General features: G+C 36.1%; 2 protein-coding genes across 3 annotated transcripts in view; one reads left to right on the forward strand and one right to left on the reverse strand.

Annotated features, from left to right (window-relative positions):
• Positions 1–5,487, reverse strand: part of ubtd1b (ubiquitin domain containing 1b) — an 11,160-nt gene extending 5,673 nt beyond the window's left edge. The window contains exon 1 of the mRNA XM_079851500.1: positions 4,898–5,487. Within this exon, the coding sequence (XP_079707626.1) occupies positions 4,898–4,964 (67 nt within the window). The 5' untranslated portion in view covers positions 4,965–5,487. The remainder of the gene's footprint in view (positions 1–4,897) is intronic.
• Positions 5,488–6,405: 918 nt separating this feature from the next.
• mms19 (MMS19 homolog, cytosolic iron-sulfur assembly component) overlaps positions 6,406–17,500 on the forward strand; it is a 31,829-nt gene continuing 20,734 nt past the window's right edge. The window contains exons 1-16 of one of the 2 annotated variants that reach the window (XM_079851980.1): positions 6,406–6,541; positions 7,862–7,910; positions 8,134–8,234; positions 9,086–9,171; positions 9,918–9,992; positions 10,810–10,879; positions 10,986–11,114; positions 11,249–11,310; positions 12,260–12,346; positions 12,490–12,564; positions 13,157–13,234; positions 14,565–14,703; positions 15,501–15,655; positions 15,792–15,870; positions 16,444–16,569; positions 17,386–17,467. In XM_079851980.1, coding sequence (XP_079708106.1) covers positions 6,454–6,541; positions 7,862–7,910; positions 8,134–8,234; positions 9,086–9,171; positions 9,918–9,992; positions 10,810–10,879; positions 10,986–11,114; positions 11,249–11,310; positions 12,260–12,346; positions 12,490–12,564; positions 13,157–13,234; positions 14,565–14,703; positions 15,501–15,655; positions 15,792–15,870; positions 16,444–16,569; positions 17,386–17,467 — 1,481 coding nt within the window. In that variant the 5' untranslated portion in view covers positions 6,406–6,453. The remainder of the gene's footprint in view (positions 6,542–7,861; positions 7,911–8,133; positions 8,235–9,085; positions 9,172–9,917; positions 9,993–10,809; positions 10,880–10,985; positions 11,115–11,248; positions 11,311–12,259; positions 12,347–12,489; positions 12,565–13,156; positions 13,235–14,564; positions 14,704–15,500; positions 15,656–15,791; positions 15,871–16,443; positions 16,570–17,385; positions 17,468–17,500) is intronic. The other variant, XM_079851981.1, reaches the window with a different exon arrangement.

The following is a 17,500-nucleotide window of genomic DNA, read 5'->3' on the forward strand; positions in this document are numbered from 1 at the left end:
GAGTCTCTGACCATGGCCAAGTATCTAAAGGACATCATACAAACACATTATTTATAGCATGGCCAGCTTAGGTGTAATTGCAAATGAACAGGACACATTGTGTGATTTACAGCGCTGTTCCACCCAGAATGCTTCATTGACAGTACAATGGTGGAAGAAGTGTATGAATATCATCAGCATTAAACAACTTTTAGGACTTTATAGTAGGGCTGCACGATATTGAAGAACAATGCGATAACTCATTAAATAATGTGATACTCGATGTGATACGATAATGCTTAAAGTGTGTAAAATAAACTTAAATTATCTTTAAAATATATTTAAAATTCTTTCACATTATTTTTGTGACTAGAAAACATCCCTACAACTTTTGAAAGTGAACATCAGTGTTTTACTGTGGCATAAGAAGTGTAAACCACAGGGTTTATGGGTTCAGGTTATCCTGCATTAGGTTTATTTAACAACAGAAACTGAATAATCAGATGTAAAAATAAAACACTGCTTAGTTTTCACTGTATGAATTAAATATATATTGATTCTTATTAAAGCTACAGACGTTATTCAGCCAAGAGCAGCGAGTGATTTTGTCTTTTTCTTTTGTTCATGACCACAGTTATTGCAAGCCGTTGCGATATGCATATCGCAATATATGCATTTGCGATATTTCGATATATTTTGCAGCCCTACTTCATAAGATTCAAGTATTACAGGAAGTCTGGTCCTCTAAACTGACATATGAAATGATAGTCAGAAAAATCTAAATTCTGAAATGGTAGAGTTTATAAAACCTTCAAGCAAAAAGACAATTGTTTGCATATGTGCATATTCCAAAAAAAAAATTGTATCATATTTGATACATCAGGTTCTTATGGCTCATATAGCACGATATTATGGAAGCTTGTTTCCGCCACAAAATAAAACATTTTAAAAGATAATTGCGACTTTTTATCTCACAATTGCGAGTTTACATCTCGCAATTCTGACTTTATTTCTCAGAATTGCGAGATATAAAGTCAGAATTGCGTGAAATAAAGTTGCAATTGTGTGTTATAAAGTCAGAATTGCGTGAAATAAAGTTGCAATTGTGTGTTATAAAGTCAGAATTCTGACTTTATTTTTCTCGCAATTGCGACTTTATATCACGCAATTCTGACTTTATATCTCGCAATTCTGAGAAATAAAGTCAGAATTGCGAGATGTAAACTCGCAATTGTGAGATATTGCGACTTTATATCTCCCAATTGCGACTTTATTTCTCCCAATTGCGACTTTATTTCTCCCAATTGCGACTTTATTTCTCCCAATTGCGACTTTATTTCTCAGAATTGCGACTTTATATCTCCCAATTGCGACTTTATATCTCCCAATTGCAACTTTATTTCTCCCAATTGCGACTTTATTTCTCAGAATTGCGACTTTATATCTCCCAATTGCGACTTTATATCTCCCAATTGCGACTTTATTTCTCCCAATTGCGACTTTATTTCTCAGAATTGCGACTTTATTTCTCCCAATTGCGACTTTATTTCTCCCAATTGCGACTTTATTTCTCCCAATTGCGACTTTATTTCTCCCAATTGCGACTTTATTTCTCCCAATTGCGACTTTATTTCTCAGAATTGCGACTTTATATCTCCCAATTGCGACTTTATATCTCCCAATTGCAACTTTATTTCTCCCAATTGCGACTTTATTTCTCAGAATTGCGACTTTATTTCTCCCAATTGCGACTTTATTTCTCCCAATTGCGACTTTATTTCTCAGAATTGCGACTTTATATCTCCCAATTGCGACTTTATATCTCCCAATTGCGACTTTATTTCTCAGAATTGCGACTTTATATCTCGCAATTGCGACTTTATTTCTCAGAATTGCGACTTTATTTCTCCCAATTGCGACTTTATTTCTCAGAATTACGACTTTATTTCTCACAATTCTGACTTGATATATCGCAATTGTGAGAAAAAAAAAAGTCAGAATTGTGAGATAGAAAGTCGCAATTATTATTATTTACTTAATATTCAGTGGCGGAAACAAGCTTCCATACGATATAGTGAGAATATGAAGCTCAAACTCATATTAGGAGACCCAAACTGAGCAAAAAATTGTGCAGATGCTGATATTATTATGGAAGAAATGAAATTCTGATTGCTTGTAATGTAAAATCAATAAGAACTTTATAACAGTATAACACACCAATTACATAAAAATGCATGTAAAAAAATATCGGTTATCACAAGTAGTAAGATGATATTTAAATGCTTATGATCTTATGAGTCTTATGATCAAAGCTCTGCAATTTTAAAACACAATGCAATGCAATGCAATACAATGATGATTGAGAGAAATAAACCTTCCTCAAAAGCCTAATATAAAAAAATTTCTAAAAAAAAACAATGTATGAATAATCAAGAAGACCCTATGTTGCTTCAGTCCAGCAAGTGACTATTAGAGACAAAATCAAATTTATTCTTGAATTGCACGTACTTAAAAATAAGCAAAGATTTTAGAGCGAAAAGACACGTGAACCACGAGCTGGATGTTTTTAACCATGAAAAAAATATGAAGGCATGTCTACAACAGGTTATTCAGCAATGTTTTGATCATGTCGATAATTTACAAATTCACCTTTGAAATATGATATAGTAGGCCTTGTAGGTTTAAACCGGCCTTTCAAAGTGACAAATGGCCGTTTACAATCCAGCGTTTGGCCAAATAAAAGACACCACTGACAATGTGAAGAACTCTAAATGTTCAACTAAAGATTGATGGCCATCTCTCATTTTTTCTACATGAAAACTTGTCAGGATAGTGTGCACACTTGAAAATTAGTCTGCAAATTGTGAAAACAATTTAATAATAATAAATAATAATTTGTCCTATATGCACGATTAGAAGGAAGGCGCTTGTCTCATAGGTTCACACACACTTGTGATCTAGTCAACGACTCAAACATCAAAGGTTGAGTCTTGAGTCGGCAGGGCACTGTTTATACACCAGCTTATTTCACTATGATAATGACTTATACCACAACAACAGGACATGTGGGTGTGCAACGCAGAATGCGACTGTCAAAGTTCAGCACCTAATATCAGCTCTAGTCAAATGATATGTAAATGCGCTCTGTGTCTTGAGGATGCAAGAGCTGTAAGGAGCCGCAATAAAGTTGCATTCTTCTCCTGTAATTCTCTCGTTACACACACACACACACACACCCCCAACGCAAGCTGCGACAGATTCTCGACCCCTCCCGTCGTTACAGCAGGAACATGAGATGTTCCCTTTTCCACACGCCGCATTATAAAACAATGTGGCTCTTCCTCAGAACTGATTACATTGTTTTATTAGTGCTGGGGAAATGATTTTTATGACGTTCGGTTTTGGTTTGCTGTGAGCATGGAGTCTGAACTCCTGTGTGTCACATTACACAAGACAGACAATAACACGCATCTTCGTTCTTGCAGCAAACATACATCCCACACACACACACACCACGTAAAACTCTGATTCTCAAACAAATGACTAATATAACTGATTTGAGTCAAAAACCCTCACAAACACTTATATGCATTATAATATTTTTATTAAGCAACGTTTGAGAAGTACAAATCTTTTAAAATAAGTAATAATAATTTTTAAAAAGTTTTGAACTTTTCAAACGTTGCTCTGTTAATAAATAATAATAGTTGTGTAGTCAGATTCTCAAATAACTCTTATGAACTGATTCTTTTGAGTAAAATAACACTCACAAATCAGTCTAATATGCTCATGACTTTTATATTACGCAAAGTTTGAAAAGTTAAAAACTTTATAAATAACAATAACTCTTACGAACTAAAAACTCAAATTTCTCGTAAGAATATGAATTTCATATTAAGAAAAATTCAATAATTTAAATCAGTAATAATAACGTGTGTATACTATATATATATTTAGTAGATTATTATAGTGACTTTTTTCCCTTACTGTTTAGGACTGATGTTTAATTATTAAGCTTGAGAATGAATTGCTGTAATTTAATAAACTTCACAAACTTTACTCTTGTGCAAAGATGTTCTTGACTGAAGAAATGCATTGTCTTCCTGTTTTAGCAGGCAATGGTCACATAATATATACAACGCCCATGTGTAAAGGAAAATATTATCTCCTGTTCAAAGCAAGACACACACACACACACCCTGCTGAAGTACAGATAACCCTACAATACACTGATACTGGCAGCAAGACGTCAATGTCCTCAAGACTTTCACTGATTGAAGTCAAACGCATGTCACAGATGTCATGACTGGACTACATTTCCTGCGATGGAAAGAAAATCTTTCTGTCCCAAATGATGTTCTACTTCAGCTCATGGCAAACATGCACGAACATGCCCTGAGACGAGACTCCGGCTCCAACATGCACACAGGTGGAAAAACACACACAACAGAGAGGAGAGACAGATAATGATCAAAACTGACAATGTTTCCAAGGGCCTGAATTGTCACATCTACAAAAAAAGCAGTTTCAGAATCAACAAAACAAACTGACATGAAGAAAAGCTGCAGTACAAGGCATAGTACTAGTAAACACCAGTCAATCATCTAATGAGTCTTATATGATTGTTGGAACTTGGAGACACATGGAAGTGTGTAACTTCAACAACCAAGAAACTGTGGTACAGTAATGGCAAGCATATGGTAGTTTGATACAGTGTAGGCATACCAATTGTGGTTAGTTCACATGTTGGGTATTTACACGATAATAACATGGTACTTTTTGCCGATGGCTCCCAAAATGCACCTAATATTTGCATGTTTTTCAAGAATGCCAAACACGGAAACAAACATGCAAAGAGGTTATTATCACAATCACAGAGTCTAAAGCAACAGTTTTTTAACGCAACAGCGTGTCTCACCTCCACGTTTCCTTTGCGTCCTCGATCCGCGTGACTCCGCGCGCTCGCGCCCCACGCATCCTCCCATGATCGTCAAACAAACGCAGGCCACATCTCAAGACGGCACCTATATACACTCCTGCTTTATCATCATTTGAACTGCCAAACGTAAACCAGTACTAAAACTCAAATGAACTGCGGTTTACTATGGGTGATGTGTCAACAGTACGTACGTACATCAAAGGGAAGTCCAAACAACGGAAACAAAACTCAACAGAACACCAGACTGAGGGTCTCGCGCAGAGCTCGCGATGATCTAATATCAGTTATCTGGCACGAGACTTGCGTTTAGTTATTTCTGGCTTTATCCCACGAGCTAACTTACAGCAGCTAGCCAGAGCACGAGCTTTTGCCTAAACTCATAAGTCCAGTCTAAATTGGAAAAAAAAAAGCTAGCATTTGAGCTTTATTGAATATTTCGTGCTCGCGTTATGGTATATTAAAACATTTATGCGTCGCAAACCTGCCTGAGTTCTTTATCTCTCGCTTGTCTCGCACCTTTCCCCCCACTGACTGAGTGATGTTTCCTACTAGTTCACGTTACTGGTGCTTCACTGCGCAAGCGCTCTGACCACGTGACTCCACCAGAGCCCCTCCTCTAGATGGAGCCTTCAAACTCCGCTCAGAAATTGCATGATCCCAAGCGTTTTAAACCATGTTTTAAACGTGTAAAAAGGCCATTATAATTGTCTCTAGCGAGCACAACTTTCTCAGTTTGACTGGGTGCTGTGCTTGTGTGAGGCATGTTTGTTCGTGTTTGTAGCAGAAGGAAAAATAGTTACAATCTTACGAAACTTTTTTTTGCTAAACGAAACAACACAAATATATGTATTCCCAAAACACGAAGGATATTTAATTTGAGATCCATGCATACAATATTAGTTTAAGAAAGTATCGATGTTTAAAGATAGATCCGAACGATGCGAATGACACCAAACAAACCCAGAGTTTGGCATCTCCACCACTTTAGGAAAGCTCTGACTGCACTATACAAAAGTCTCACATATGTGTTTCAGAGTACAGTATTCTCGTGATATAAGAAAATGTTTCCAATTAATCAGATACTAAAAACTGCTAATCTTTTTTTATAGCAAAGACTTTTCCACACGGAATATTGAACATTTATTTTTCTTTATTTTTCTTTATAATTGTCTTTTTCTCTCTCATTTTGGATTGACTTTAAAACAAACATGACAGATTTTTCTTTTCTTTTTTTTAAATAAAAATAATACGTTATTTTACCTTATTTTCAAAACCTTTTTTTCAGGAAAAACATTATTAACAAAGTTAATCTTTATAAAAATAAATAAAAAAATGCAGAATATGACATTCAAAGGTCCAGAATAATCCTCATATATATTACCTTTCAATAACTGATCTTAAAATGTACTTTGAAACTATTTCAAACATGAGAATAGAAAACTAGATGCAAAAAACGAGATTTCGCGGTGGCTGCAGCGGTTGTGCGCATGCGCGAGTGACTGAGTTTGAAGCTGCTGGCTGCTCTTGTCTTCAGGATGGCCGCGGATAACAGTTTGCTCCTGGGTTTAGTGGAAGAATTCGTGTCTGGACAGGTTGATAGCAAGGCTGCAGAAACCGCTTCAGGTAGTTCATTCATTGGCATCTCTCGTGTTTGCTGTTTCTTGCCACTTTAAGCGCTGACCCTTAAATAAAGCTGTATGCGAACGCCGCGTGTGTGTGTATGAATGCCGTGAGCTAACCGCCACATCCTGTATCACACACACGCACTGTGGCTGCTTACAGCGGCTGAACACACAGATCAGACCTTTGTTAGATTTCCACAGTGTTTTTGCTTGATAATACCCCCAAACCAGGAGTTGCCATGGCGTTGTTTCTCTTTATTCAGGGCTTGTATGCTTGCCTTGCTAGTCTGCTAGCGGAGCCCCTCTGTGTGAACCTGACAGTGGACCCTGTGTAACTTCACTGTATTTATGTACATTAACTCTAAAGCCTACACTTTCATATCTGATACGTGAAATTGTAAGGCTTCTAAATTATCAATATGATCAAAAACGTGCATGCCTTATGTCATCTTATTGACAGCTTATACTTTTTAGCAAGTAAAAGGCCTCTAAGAATAACAGTAAAAACCTTGTGTCTTTTTGCTGTGGAAATCTTTAATGATTTTCAGATTACACTTTATTTTAAGGTGTCTTTGTTACAGTGTAATCTATTTAAGTAACATTACTGAGTAATATTAAGTAACAACATGTAACGTTACTTACTATAGGGTTAGGGTTAGTTGCACGTAATTATGCATAATTTTCTGTTATTACTATGGTGAGTATATGTAACAAGGTCACTAAAATAGTGTTACTGGTTTTTATAACGTAAACATAAGAATAACTTTGATATTGTTAGCTATATTTTAAGATGAACACTTACTGGACTAAAGTGTTTATATCCATACATAATTTTAAGAAAAATCATGCAAATATCAAATATGATGATTGAGAAACATTTATTTGTTCATTTCAATCTTTGTATTGCATTGCATTATATGTTTTAAAACTACAGTGCTTTGATCATAAAACTAAGTTTTTAAATATCATCTTACTAAGACATATTATTTGGATATATATAGAGAGAGAGAGTGAGAGTGATTTTTTTAATGCATTTTATGCAAGTATTGTGTTATAAAGATCTCATTGATTTAAATTACAAGCTATCAGCATTTCATCTTACTTTTTGACCATATATATCAGCATCTGCATCAAATTGCATTATTCTGCTCAGTTTGGACCTCTGAATAAAATTGAGCTGTTTTCCCCTGCATATTCTCACTATATAAGCCATAAAAGCCTACGATATAAAACTTATTTTTGAAAAAATGTGTTTATGGATTCAATAAAACCTTGTTGTTTCATATGTCAGGGTTAAACATGAGTTCATGTCTCTTTTAAGGTGTCAAGACTGGACAGTTCACAATTCTCCAGCTGGTTGAAGCATTGGGGTAAAGTAAACTTTATACGTTTATACTGAGTTTGTGGTGTCACCCTCCTCCTGCCTTTCTCTAGTATTCAAACTGTAATAAAAGTTACTTAATATTATTATTAGTGCTGATTTAAGGGTTGCATGTATGCCTGATATTTTATCTGTAGATTTTAGACAACAGTGGTGATTGTGACGGCTGGAAATCCATTGTGAACCTTATTAATTTCACATCCTCCATGCAGGTTGAGTCTGACCAGCTCTCAGCCTCATACGCGTGGCAGAGGAGTCCAGCTCCTGTCTCAAGTCCTGCAGGAATGCTACAGCTGCCTCTCTGAGAGGGAGGGTGAGAGTTTTATGTCCTTTTCAATAGTTTTTTTTAAAATTAATGTAGCCAGCGCTGCATTGATAATCTATCATCAACCCTCTGCAATGTGAGTAAATCACTCGCCACTGTGGCATCCAAAATAAAAGTTTGTGTTAACATAATATATGTGTGTGCACTGTGTATAATTTTTTGTATATATAAATACACATACATGCATGTATATATTTAAGATTTTTTTTATTTCTATATAAAATATTGATATTTCAATATAATATAAATTATATATAAATATATATATATACATGCAAATATTTCTTAAATGTATACATCCATGTGTGTGTATTTATATATACAAAATAATTATACACAGTGCACTGCACATATATTATGTTAACACAAACTTTTATTTTAATCAAACAACAGACTTGCTGCAAAATCACTCAATGCTCTTGACTGAATAACTTTTGTAACTTTAATAAGGATTTATCTATATTTAATTTCTACAGAGTGAAGACTATGCTGTGTTATTTTACATTTAATTCCTTTATTTAATTTCTGCACCTAATCTACCTGATAAATATGAAAAGCACTGTTTATTTAATTTGCATCTTTGTTCTGTTGTTTGCATCTTTGTGCTATTGCTTGTAGTTTGACTATTTGTTCTTATTTTATTACAGACTGTTTACTTGACTTTAATAGTGTTTTAAATTTATATTGTATGTATATTATATGTAGAATCTTTTCATTTGCATTGTTATTGCATTGTAAAATTAAAAAATGAACTTCAGTGTGTCCGTAGAGAGGGTTGTTCATGGTGGTCTAAATGACCTTTGACTGTGACGCATCTCACACACATGTTTTGTTTGCAGTGGAGGTCCTGATAGCTTTCTATGAAAACAGACTGAAGGATCACTATGTGATCACTCCGCATGTTCTTCAGGGACTCAAGGCTTTGGTAAGTCAGAGTTCTTTTGCAATCAAACAAGCATGTTATCAATGATCTGTTACTAGGTGCGGTTCCAGTACAGATTTGCAATATTTTTTTTTTATTATTATTTTTTTTTATAAATGTCGACAAAAAATTATTGCGAAATGACGGCGTTTCCATTAACCGATGTTATGCGACTAAAGCATCATTTTTTTCCTCTTGCGATGAGTCATTCCAGAAATCATGGCGACGGACGTTGGTAGGTTTACGTAAATCCCAGCCACTGCACTGGCCATTATTATTAATGGAAGGAGACGTATGCGTGTTATCCAATCATTAATGGCAAGGAAAGACCCTTATACTTGAGAGCGGCACATATGAGGAATTTCTGGGTGTTTCTCCCTCATTTCTGCTTCGAGGTCTTGATTGTGGCATTTCTTTGAGGTTTAGAATCTAGTATTCCTGTAATTCTTTTGTCTTTTATGAATTTAATAAAGAACTCTGTCTCGTATTATGTCCAAACATATGTCAGGTGACCTGTAAATGCGCAAAAACTGTTGCCATTGCAGTTTTGCGAAATATTTCTTTTTCGAAGTGCCTGAAAAATCACACCACATGCGAGTGTAAAACCTTTTTTGCGATAAATGGGAGTTTTTGCGAAATTGACGTGTTTCCATTGGGCGTATTTTCAATTTGCGCAATTCGAAGGGTAATGGAAACGTGGCGTATCAGTCATGGTCACCGTAATATGTCTAATTTCTGGTTCCTTTCAGACGAAATGCTCAATTCTGCCTCCTGGTTCAGCTGTGTCCATTTTGAGATCCATCTTTCAGGATGTTCATGTTCAGGTGAGTATTTTGCTATGAATGAATGCACTCCACTCAGAAGATGTCACGACTCAACAGTAAATACGTGCATGGAGTTGGCTTAGCTATTAGCTATTAGTTCAGATTTTCACTGATCCTGCCACAAAAATTATACATTTATACTATTGTTCAAAATATTGGGATCAGTAAAAACATTTTTATTAATACTTTTATTCAGCAAGGATGCATTCAATTGATCAAACGTGCTAGTAAAAACATTTATAATGTCACAAAAGATTCTATTTGTTCTTTTGAACTTTAACAATCCTGTAAAAAAATGAATCAGTTTCCACAAAAATATGAAGCAGCAACTGTTTTCAACATTGATCATAATCAGAAATGTTTCTTGAGCAGCAAATCATCATATTAGAATGATTTCTGAAGGATCATGTGACACTGAAGACTGGAGTAATGATGCTGAAAATTTAGTTTTGATCACAGTTCATACACAATCATATTACAATTTAAGTTTAAGTTGTTGACAGTATTACAGTTTTTACTGTATTTTTGATCAAATAAATGCAGCCTTGGTGCGCAAAAGAGACTATTAAAGTTTTAAATTAATATGTTCTTGGACACAGTGGTAAACAAAACAATAACTGATTATTATTCATGAAATTGTATTATCTGTTAAGTGAAATGATATGTAATTTGACGTCATTGGCTTATTTCAATCATTGACATGTTCAGTGCATCAATGCCGATTGACATCCTTATTGCTCTTAAGTATCTAGACAGCAATCCCTTTTAAAGACAAAGCGACAAACCATGGTTTTGTTTTTCTAACTTGCTCCTACAGTCATTGATGCTGGCGGAGCGATCATGTGTTTACAACATCCTCATCAGCCTAATGGAGTCCAGAGAGGAAGGTACGGTGTCTTTCTCACCCTTTATATTAACGCCTGTACGTTGTCTGTATTTATAAGAGCTGGAACAGCACCGGTGTACAGTGCTCAGATATCTCTTGTTCCACAGAGCTCAAAGGTTTGGGTGCAGACTTTACATTTGGATTTGTGCAGTCAGTGGATGGAGAGCGAGATCCTCGTAACCTCCTGCTGGCGTTCCAGGTGGCCAGGAACATCATTCACAGGGGATACGATCTCGGTTAGTGCAGAATGGAATTACAGGCAATTAATGTATAGTAAAATATTAGTATAATCTAATGAAGTATTTAAAATATTTAAATACATTTCTGATATTTATTTGATTACTCACTTTTATTTTTTTATTTTTTTCAGGTAAATTTGTAGAGGAACTCTTTGAAGTGACGTCCTGTTATTTTCCCATAGACTTTAGCCCTGTAAGTATTTCGATCTAACATGTTTCCTCGTTATAATTTCATTAACTTGAAAAGTAAAATTGAAAAAATTAATATTTGTAACTAATAATAATTTGAAATGATGATACTGTGTGGTTGAAAAGACTTTTTTTAAAAACTGTTTCATACCTATACATAACACCTGTTCTCTCTGGCTCAGCGCCAACGCATATCTGAATGTTCGCTGTGATCATAGGCTACTTGTCAAAGGTTTAATACTCATATAGCCGAATCGCTGTCATTAAGGGATTAGATCACGTGGGTGTTTGAATCGAGATCACGATCTTTTAAAGGGATATTTCACTGCTGGAAAGATGACTGTGTATTTAAATTGGGTCATTTATGTAGTAGAAATGTGAAATTATTTTAGAAGTTGGAGCCTTCTAGACTGAGAAAAGCCAGAAAATGTGTTTTTGGCTCATGTGGATGAAAGACAACAACTCCCAGAATGCACTTGATTCGCTGCACTACGAGGACACTCCCAAGCCACGCCTCCCGGTTACAGAGGGCAGTATCGGGAGAAATGATACAGCTAGGCTACTAGTGACTCGAAACTGAAAAGACGGCGTTTTATGGTGAGATCCCCCTATGGGCGGGTTGAAGACATGCGGAACGAGCTCCTCCTACTGGCTGGAGTCTCTCGCCTCTGGACACAAAAGCCTCTGATGAAGCTAAATGATGATTTTTGCGTCATCGGAGGTTTTTTCCAGACACACAATACAGAAATCTCTCGTCTCAGGGGGACATGAGGGAGGGAAGCACGGTCACTCGAAAATACTACCGGGTTTCTACTGATACAAAGCTTAATGCTAATCGGTGAAGCATCCCTTTAACTATTAACTGTGCAGTTCTAGTACACACTATCAATTGCACAAACTCTTTAAGACTTGTCAAACTGAATTTCTATTACTGTTCCTCTGTCTGTTCTCAGCCACCCAATGATCCTCATGGGATCACACAGGAAGATCTTATTCTTTCTCTACGAAATGTTCTTACTGGGACGTCTCGGTTTGCTGAGGTAGGACCTAAACTCAATAAGCCTTTGTTTGGCATTATACTCAATGATCGTGTGTATCAATTGACTGGATGCAAATAGTTCAATGAATGGATCTTGTGTGTGTGTGTGTTTGTTTATTGTGTTTTGTATCCTTTCCTTGACAGTTTCTGTTACCATTGATCATTGAGAAGCTGGACTCAGATGTTCAGAGTGCCAAAGTGGACTCCCTGCAGACACTGGTACAGACTCTGCACTCACTGGATTATAATTCTTCACTGTTGATTCTGCCTAGTTTGACTAACTTTCAGATTATCTTTTATTATTTAGGTAAGCAATCTGAATCTAGTACAGCATTATGCATGAAATTTTGTTTCATGACAGAGCCGAAATGTGACCCACCATTTGAGAACCACTGTTATATAGCTTTCATTTACATGTATGCATTTGACAGATGCTTTTATCCAAAGCAACTTGCATTGTATTTAAGCTACACATATAATCAGTTCATGCATTGCCTGGGAATCGAACCCATGACTTTGGCATTGCTAGCACAATGCTTTACTGTTGCTCTGACAGAAAATATCTTCTGAAAACAATTTAAAAAACGGTTACACTTTATTTTGATAGTCCAAGTTAGACATTCCACTAACTGTCATTGGAGTATTAGTAGACTGTTAAGTTATGGGTAGGGTTAGTAGAATAAGTTGACACTTGTACTTGCAAAGTTACAGTAGAATGTTTAAAGTGGACAATCGAAATAAAGTGTTACCTAGAAAATATGTCTTAGTTTACTGTGCTATAAATAAACTGCACACTATTCTTCTGTTTTAGGCCGCCTGTGGTCTGACATACAGCCATAAAGAGCTGGCAGAATTCCTCCCGGGCCTTTGGAGCTCGATACGGAGAGAGGTAAGAGAGAACGGCATAAAACAATGGTTGCAGGAACTCACAGGTGCTTTTCTCATATTAGTTTGCTCTGTACAACACATTTCCCACCACTTTATGCCAAGATTTGAAGCTTTAAATGACTTGTGTAATGCCGAAGCTTCCTGAAAAGTCATGATAAAGGCCGCATTTACATTGTGGGTCAAGGGACCCAATTCCGATTTTTCTTTTTCTTCTCCTCCCATGTGGAAGCAGGAAAAAAATCACATGGATTTATTGCTTGAAAAGCTTGAATGTGCAAGTGCTGAATACTGCGAGTAATTAAAAAAAGGTGCTTCCACTTAAGAAGTGAGTTATTACTTGCAATACAATACATTAAAGAGTTTCTCTATCTTGCTGTAGCTAAAAATAGCTGTTACATGTACATACTATTATTATTTTTTTGTTCCACTTCAATCAAATCGTGGATACAAGCACTTAGGGACACTGTATTTCACAGGGTTTTTTAAACTAGGGTTTTGTGGATGTAAAAAAATAATAAATAAATTAGGGCTGTCAAACGATTAATCGCGATTAATCGCATCCAAAATAAAAGTTTGTGTTTACATAATTTGTCTGTGTACGGAGTATAATTATTTTCTATATATAAATACACACACATGCATATATATATTTAAGAAAATGTGTTATTTATATATAAAATATTTATATATAATATAAATATATATACACAGTATATACATGCAAATATTTCTTAAATATATACATGCATGTGTGTGTATTTATATATAGAAAATAATTATGCACCGTACACACACATGTATTATGTAAAAACAAACTTTTATTTTGGATGCGATTAATCGCGATTAATCGTTTGACAGCCCTAAAATAAATATAATAATAATAAATTAGTTAAATAATAATAATGAATTACTTAATATATGAATTAAGTAATTAGGAGTTGAAAATAATCATAAGCTATAAACTATATGCTGCGCATCAGTTGCAGGATTTGTATTGTAACTATGTTTGACTGCATTGTCCCTGTTAAATAAATAAACAAATAAATAAATAAAAATAAAATTTAATGTTATTAGTATTTCCTTCAGTAATAGTGTCAACTTGATAGATAGATAGATAGTATTTCCCAGATAATATTGAATACATTTTCTTATGTATTCCAGATGCAAATATATTGTTTCACAGGATAAGTGGGTCTTTATACACAAAAGCATATTGCAGTCTTTTTAATTTCAGGGAGGGGGGTCATTATATCTTGGTGTCCGTGGCATAAACAGTTTGAAATCTTTGCTGTGTTGTGTATGTGACGTTTGAGCTTGTGTCCTGTGTGCAGGTGTTCCAGACGGCCAGTGAGAGGGTGGAATCAGCCGGTCTGTCGGCTCTCGCTGCGCTGACGTCCAGTCTGTCCCGTTCTGTGCTCAGTTCAGACTCGGAGGATTCCCTGCAGGTGTTTCTAAACCTCGTCCTCAAAGGTATCTGCAAATGGTGGATTCACACAAGTCTGGATGTTCTCTTAGTTGCACGTTGGTTTAATGCAAGAATGATACATAAAGAGTAAAAATAGCTGATCATGCAAAATTATGAATGAGCATGATTATTCCTGGCTAACTAGTTAAAGAGGTCATATTATGCCCTTTTACAAAGTCTTGATTTAGTTTTTTAAGCTCTACTAGAATAAGTTTTCATGCTTGTGTTCAAAAAACACCTTATTTTCCCTATATTCTCCATTGTTACAACTCCTCTCTTCCCAGTCTGTCAGTAACGCTCTGTTTAGTTCCTGTCTCTATGAAGCCCCTCCTTCTGAAAAGCACACTGTGCTCTGATTGGTCGGTTGGATCAGTGTGTTGTGATAGGTCAAACACTTCGAGTGTATTTGGGAATGTCCCGCCCCTTACCATAACCGGCAGTTTAACACACTACTAACTAACTAAACCAGGCCCCGCCCCTTTATTCTGCGTATGAATTATTTAAATGAGGAATATTGTGACGTGTTTGTTCCCGGAAGAAACTCAAGACTACAATGGAGGCGTTTCAGGAGTTCAGAAACACTGACACTGATATAGAGAATAATTCTCTTTGGGAGGCCTTGTACTTTGCTCAAACACCAACATTACACACTAAAGACAGATGTAAAAAAAGCATAATAGGTCATCTTTAATTATCCAGACAAAGAAGACTGATCAGACTCATAACTATCGTCTCGACACGCGTATCAGTGCCGCCCAGGCTTGTTCTACCATCTCACTTTGTGTGTGTCTCGTCCTCTCAGACTGTCAGCACCATCTCTGCGAGCCAGACCTTAAGCTGGTGTGGCCCAGTACCAAACTCCTGCAGGCCGCCGCCGGAGCCTCATACAGAGCGAGCCTGATAGTGTCGGCTGCCGTCATCCCGGCCCTCCTGGAGCAGTATAATAACAGGACACAGGTAGTCTCTTGAAGCAGTAGTCTCCGCACATGGCTTTTTTCTCAACATGTGGTTTAAGTCCTGCTGCATATATTCAGAAATGCTGAATTCACTCTGTGCTGTAATGCATAATTAATTTGAGCGTATGTTTATACAGTGTGCTCAGCGGCGCACCCTGCTGGAGGTTCTGCAGGGTTTCGTTCAGCCCTCCCCGCTCAGCCGGCCTGCAGATGGAGGTATGTGACCAGATAACATGCTCAACACATTCACCTCCAGACTTCTAGTGACCGATACGTTAGATCTCATGTATAATACTTTTTACAACTTTGTTTATGTGCATGCTTGGTGGAAAGAGTCTATAACATGTTTTAAAGGTCCCATATTGTCAAAACTGAAATTTCCTGGCTTTTTTCATGATAACAGAGATCTAGGGGATATGTAACTGCCATATAAGTTTCAAAACAGTCAATCAACAGACAAATGCACACAGCCTGAATAAAGTAGCTGTGCCTTTTCACGACCCTTCAGTCTCCACCCCCACCAATGGTGGGTCACTCAGAAAACAACAGGCCAATCAGAAGAGAGGCTCATGAATATTAAGTAGACATGTTCTTGGCAGAGCTCCTGAGAAAGGAGCTGTAAAAATATATTGAGATGGTTTTTGGTACTTATACCGCAAATGTATATTCTTAAGGACATCAAAACCTAAAATAAAACTTCAGAAAGGTGTACAATATGGGACCTTTAAATGTTTGTTTAATATTCAGTGTTGATGCATTTCTCTCTCTCTGTCTCCTGCATGTACGCAGTGGAGAGTGTATTGGTTGCGTTTCAGCAGTCTTTGTGTAGCGTGGTGTTTTCTGCGCTGGCGGAGTCTAGTGCTGGTCTACAGGTGACAGCCACACGTGTGCTTACTGCGCTGGGACAGCAGCCCTGTGAGTCGACACACTACATTTCTGAAAGACATTACTACTTTAATTCAGCAAGAATTGATCTAAAGTGACATTAAAGACATTTATAATGTTATAACGATTTATAAATGCTGTTCCTTTAAACTTTCTATTCATCAAAGAATCCTGTAAAAAATAAATATCATGGTTTCCATTAAAATATGAAGCAGTTCAACTGTTTTTTAGCATTGGTAATAATCAAACATGTTTTTTGAGCAGCAAATCATCATATTAGAATAGTTTCTGAAGGGTCATGTGACACTGAAGACTGGTGTAATGATGCTGAAAATTCAGGAATAAATTACATTTGAACAATATTACAATTGAAAATTATTTTCTTTTTAAATCTTTAAATTGAAATATTTCACAATAATGTATTTTTATCAAATTGGTAAATTGGCAACCTTTGTAAACATTTTATATTCATTGTATTTAATATGTATTTCATGAATAGAAAATTAACTTGTATGTTTAAGGTTTAGGTTACACTTTATTTTAAGGTGTCATTGTTACAGTGTAATTATATATTTAAGTACTGAGTAATATTAATTAACTACATGTGCTTACTATAGGGTTAGGGTAGGATTAGGATTTGGTTGAGGGTTAGTTGCATGTAATTATGCATAATTTACTGTTATTACTATGGTAAGTACATGTAACATATGTAACAAGGACACTGTAAAATAAAGTGTTACCAGGTTTATTTATTTAATTAGCTTCTGAAGACTGAATAAATGTGGGCGGTCGAAGGATAACATGCTCATGGTGTGTGTTACGTCACTCTTGTTTTGCTCCTCACAGGCTTGTTGGCTCAGACAGATGTTGAGAAAGCTGTTGATCATTTGACCAGACTCATTCTGGAGGAAGAAGATACTCAAGTGAGGTAGTTATCGCACGGGGAGATCATAGGAGAGGA

This window comes from Squalius cephalus (genome assembly GCF_949319135.1).
Source record: "Squalius cephalus genome assembly, chromosome: 19".
Classification (NCBI taxonomy): domain Eukaryota; kingdom Metazoa; phylum Chordata; class Actinopteri; order Cypriniformes; family Leuciscidae; genus Squalius; species Squalius cephalus.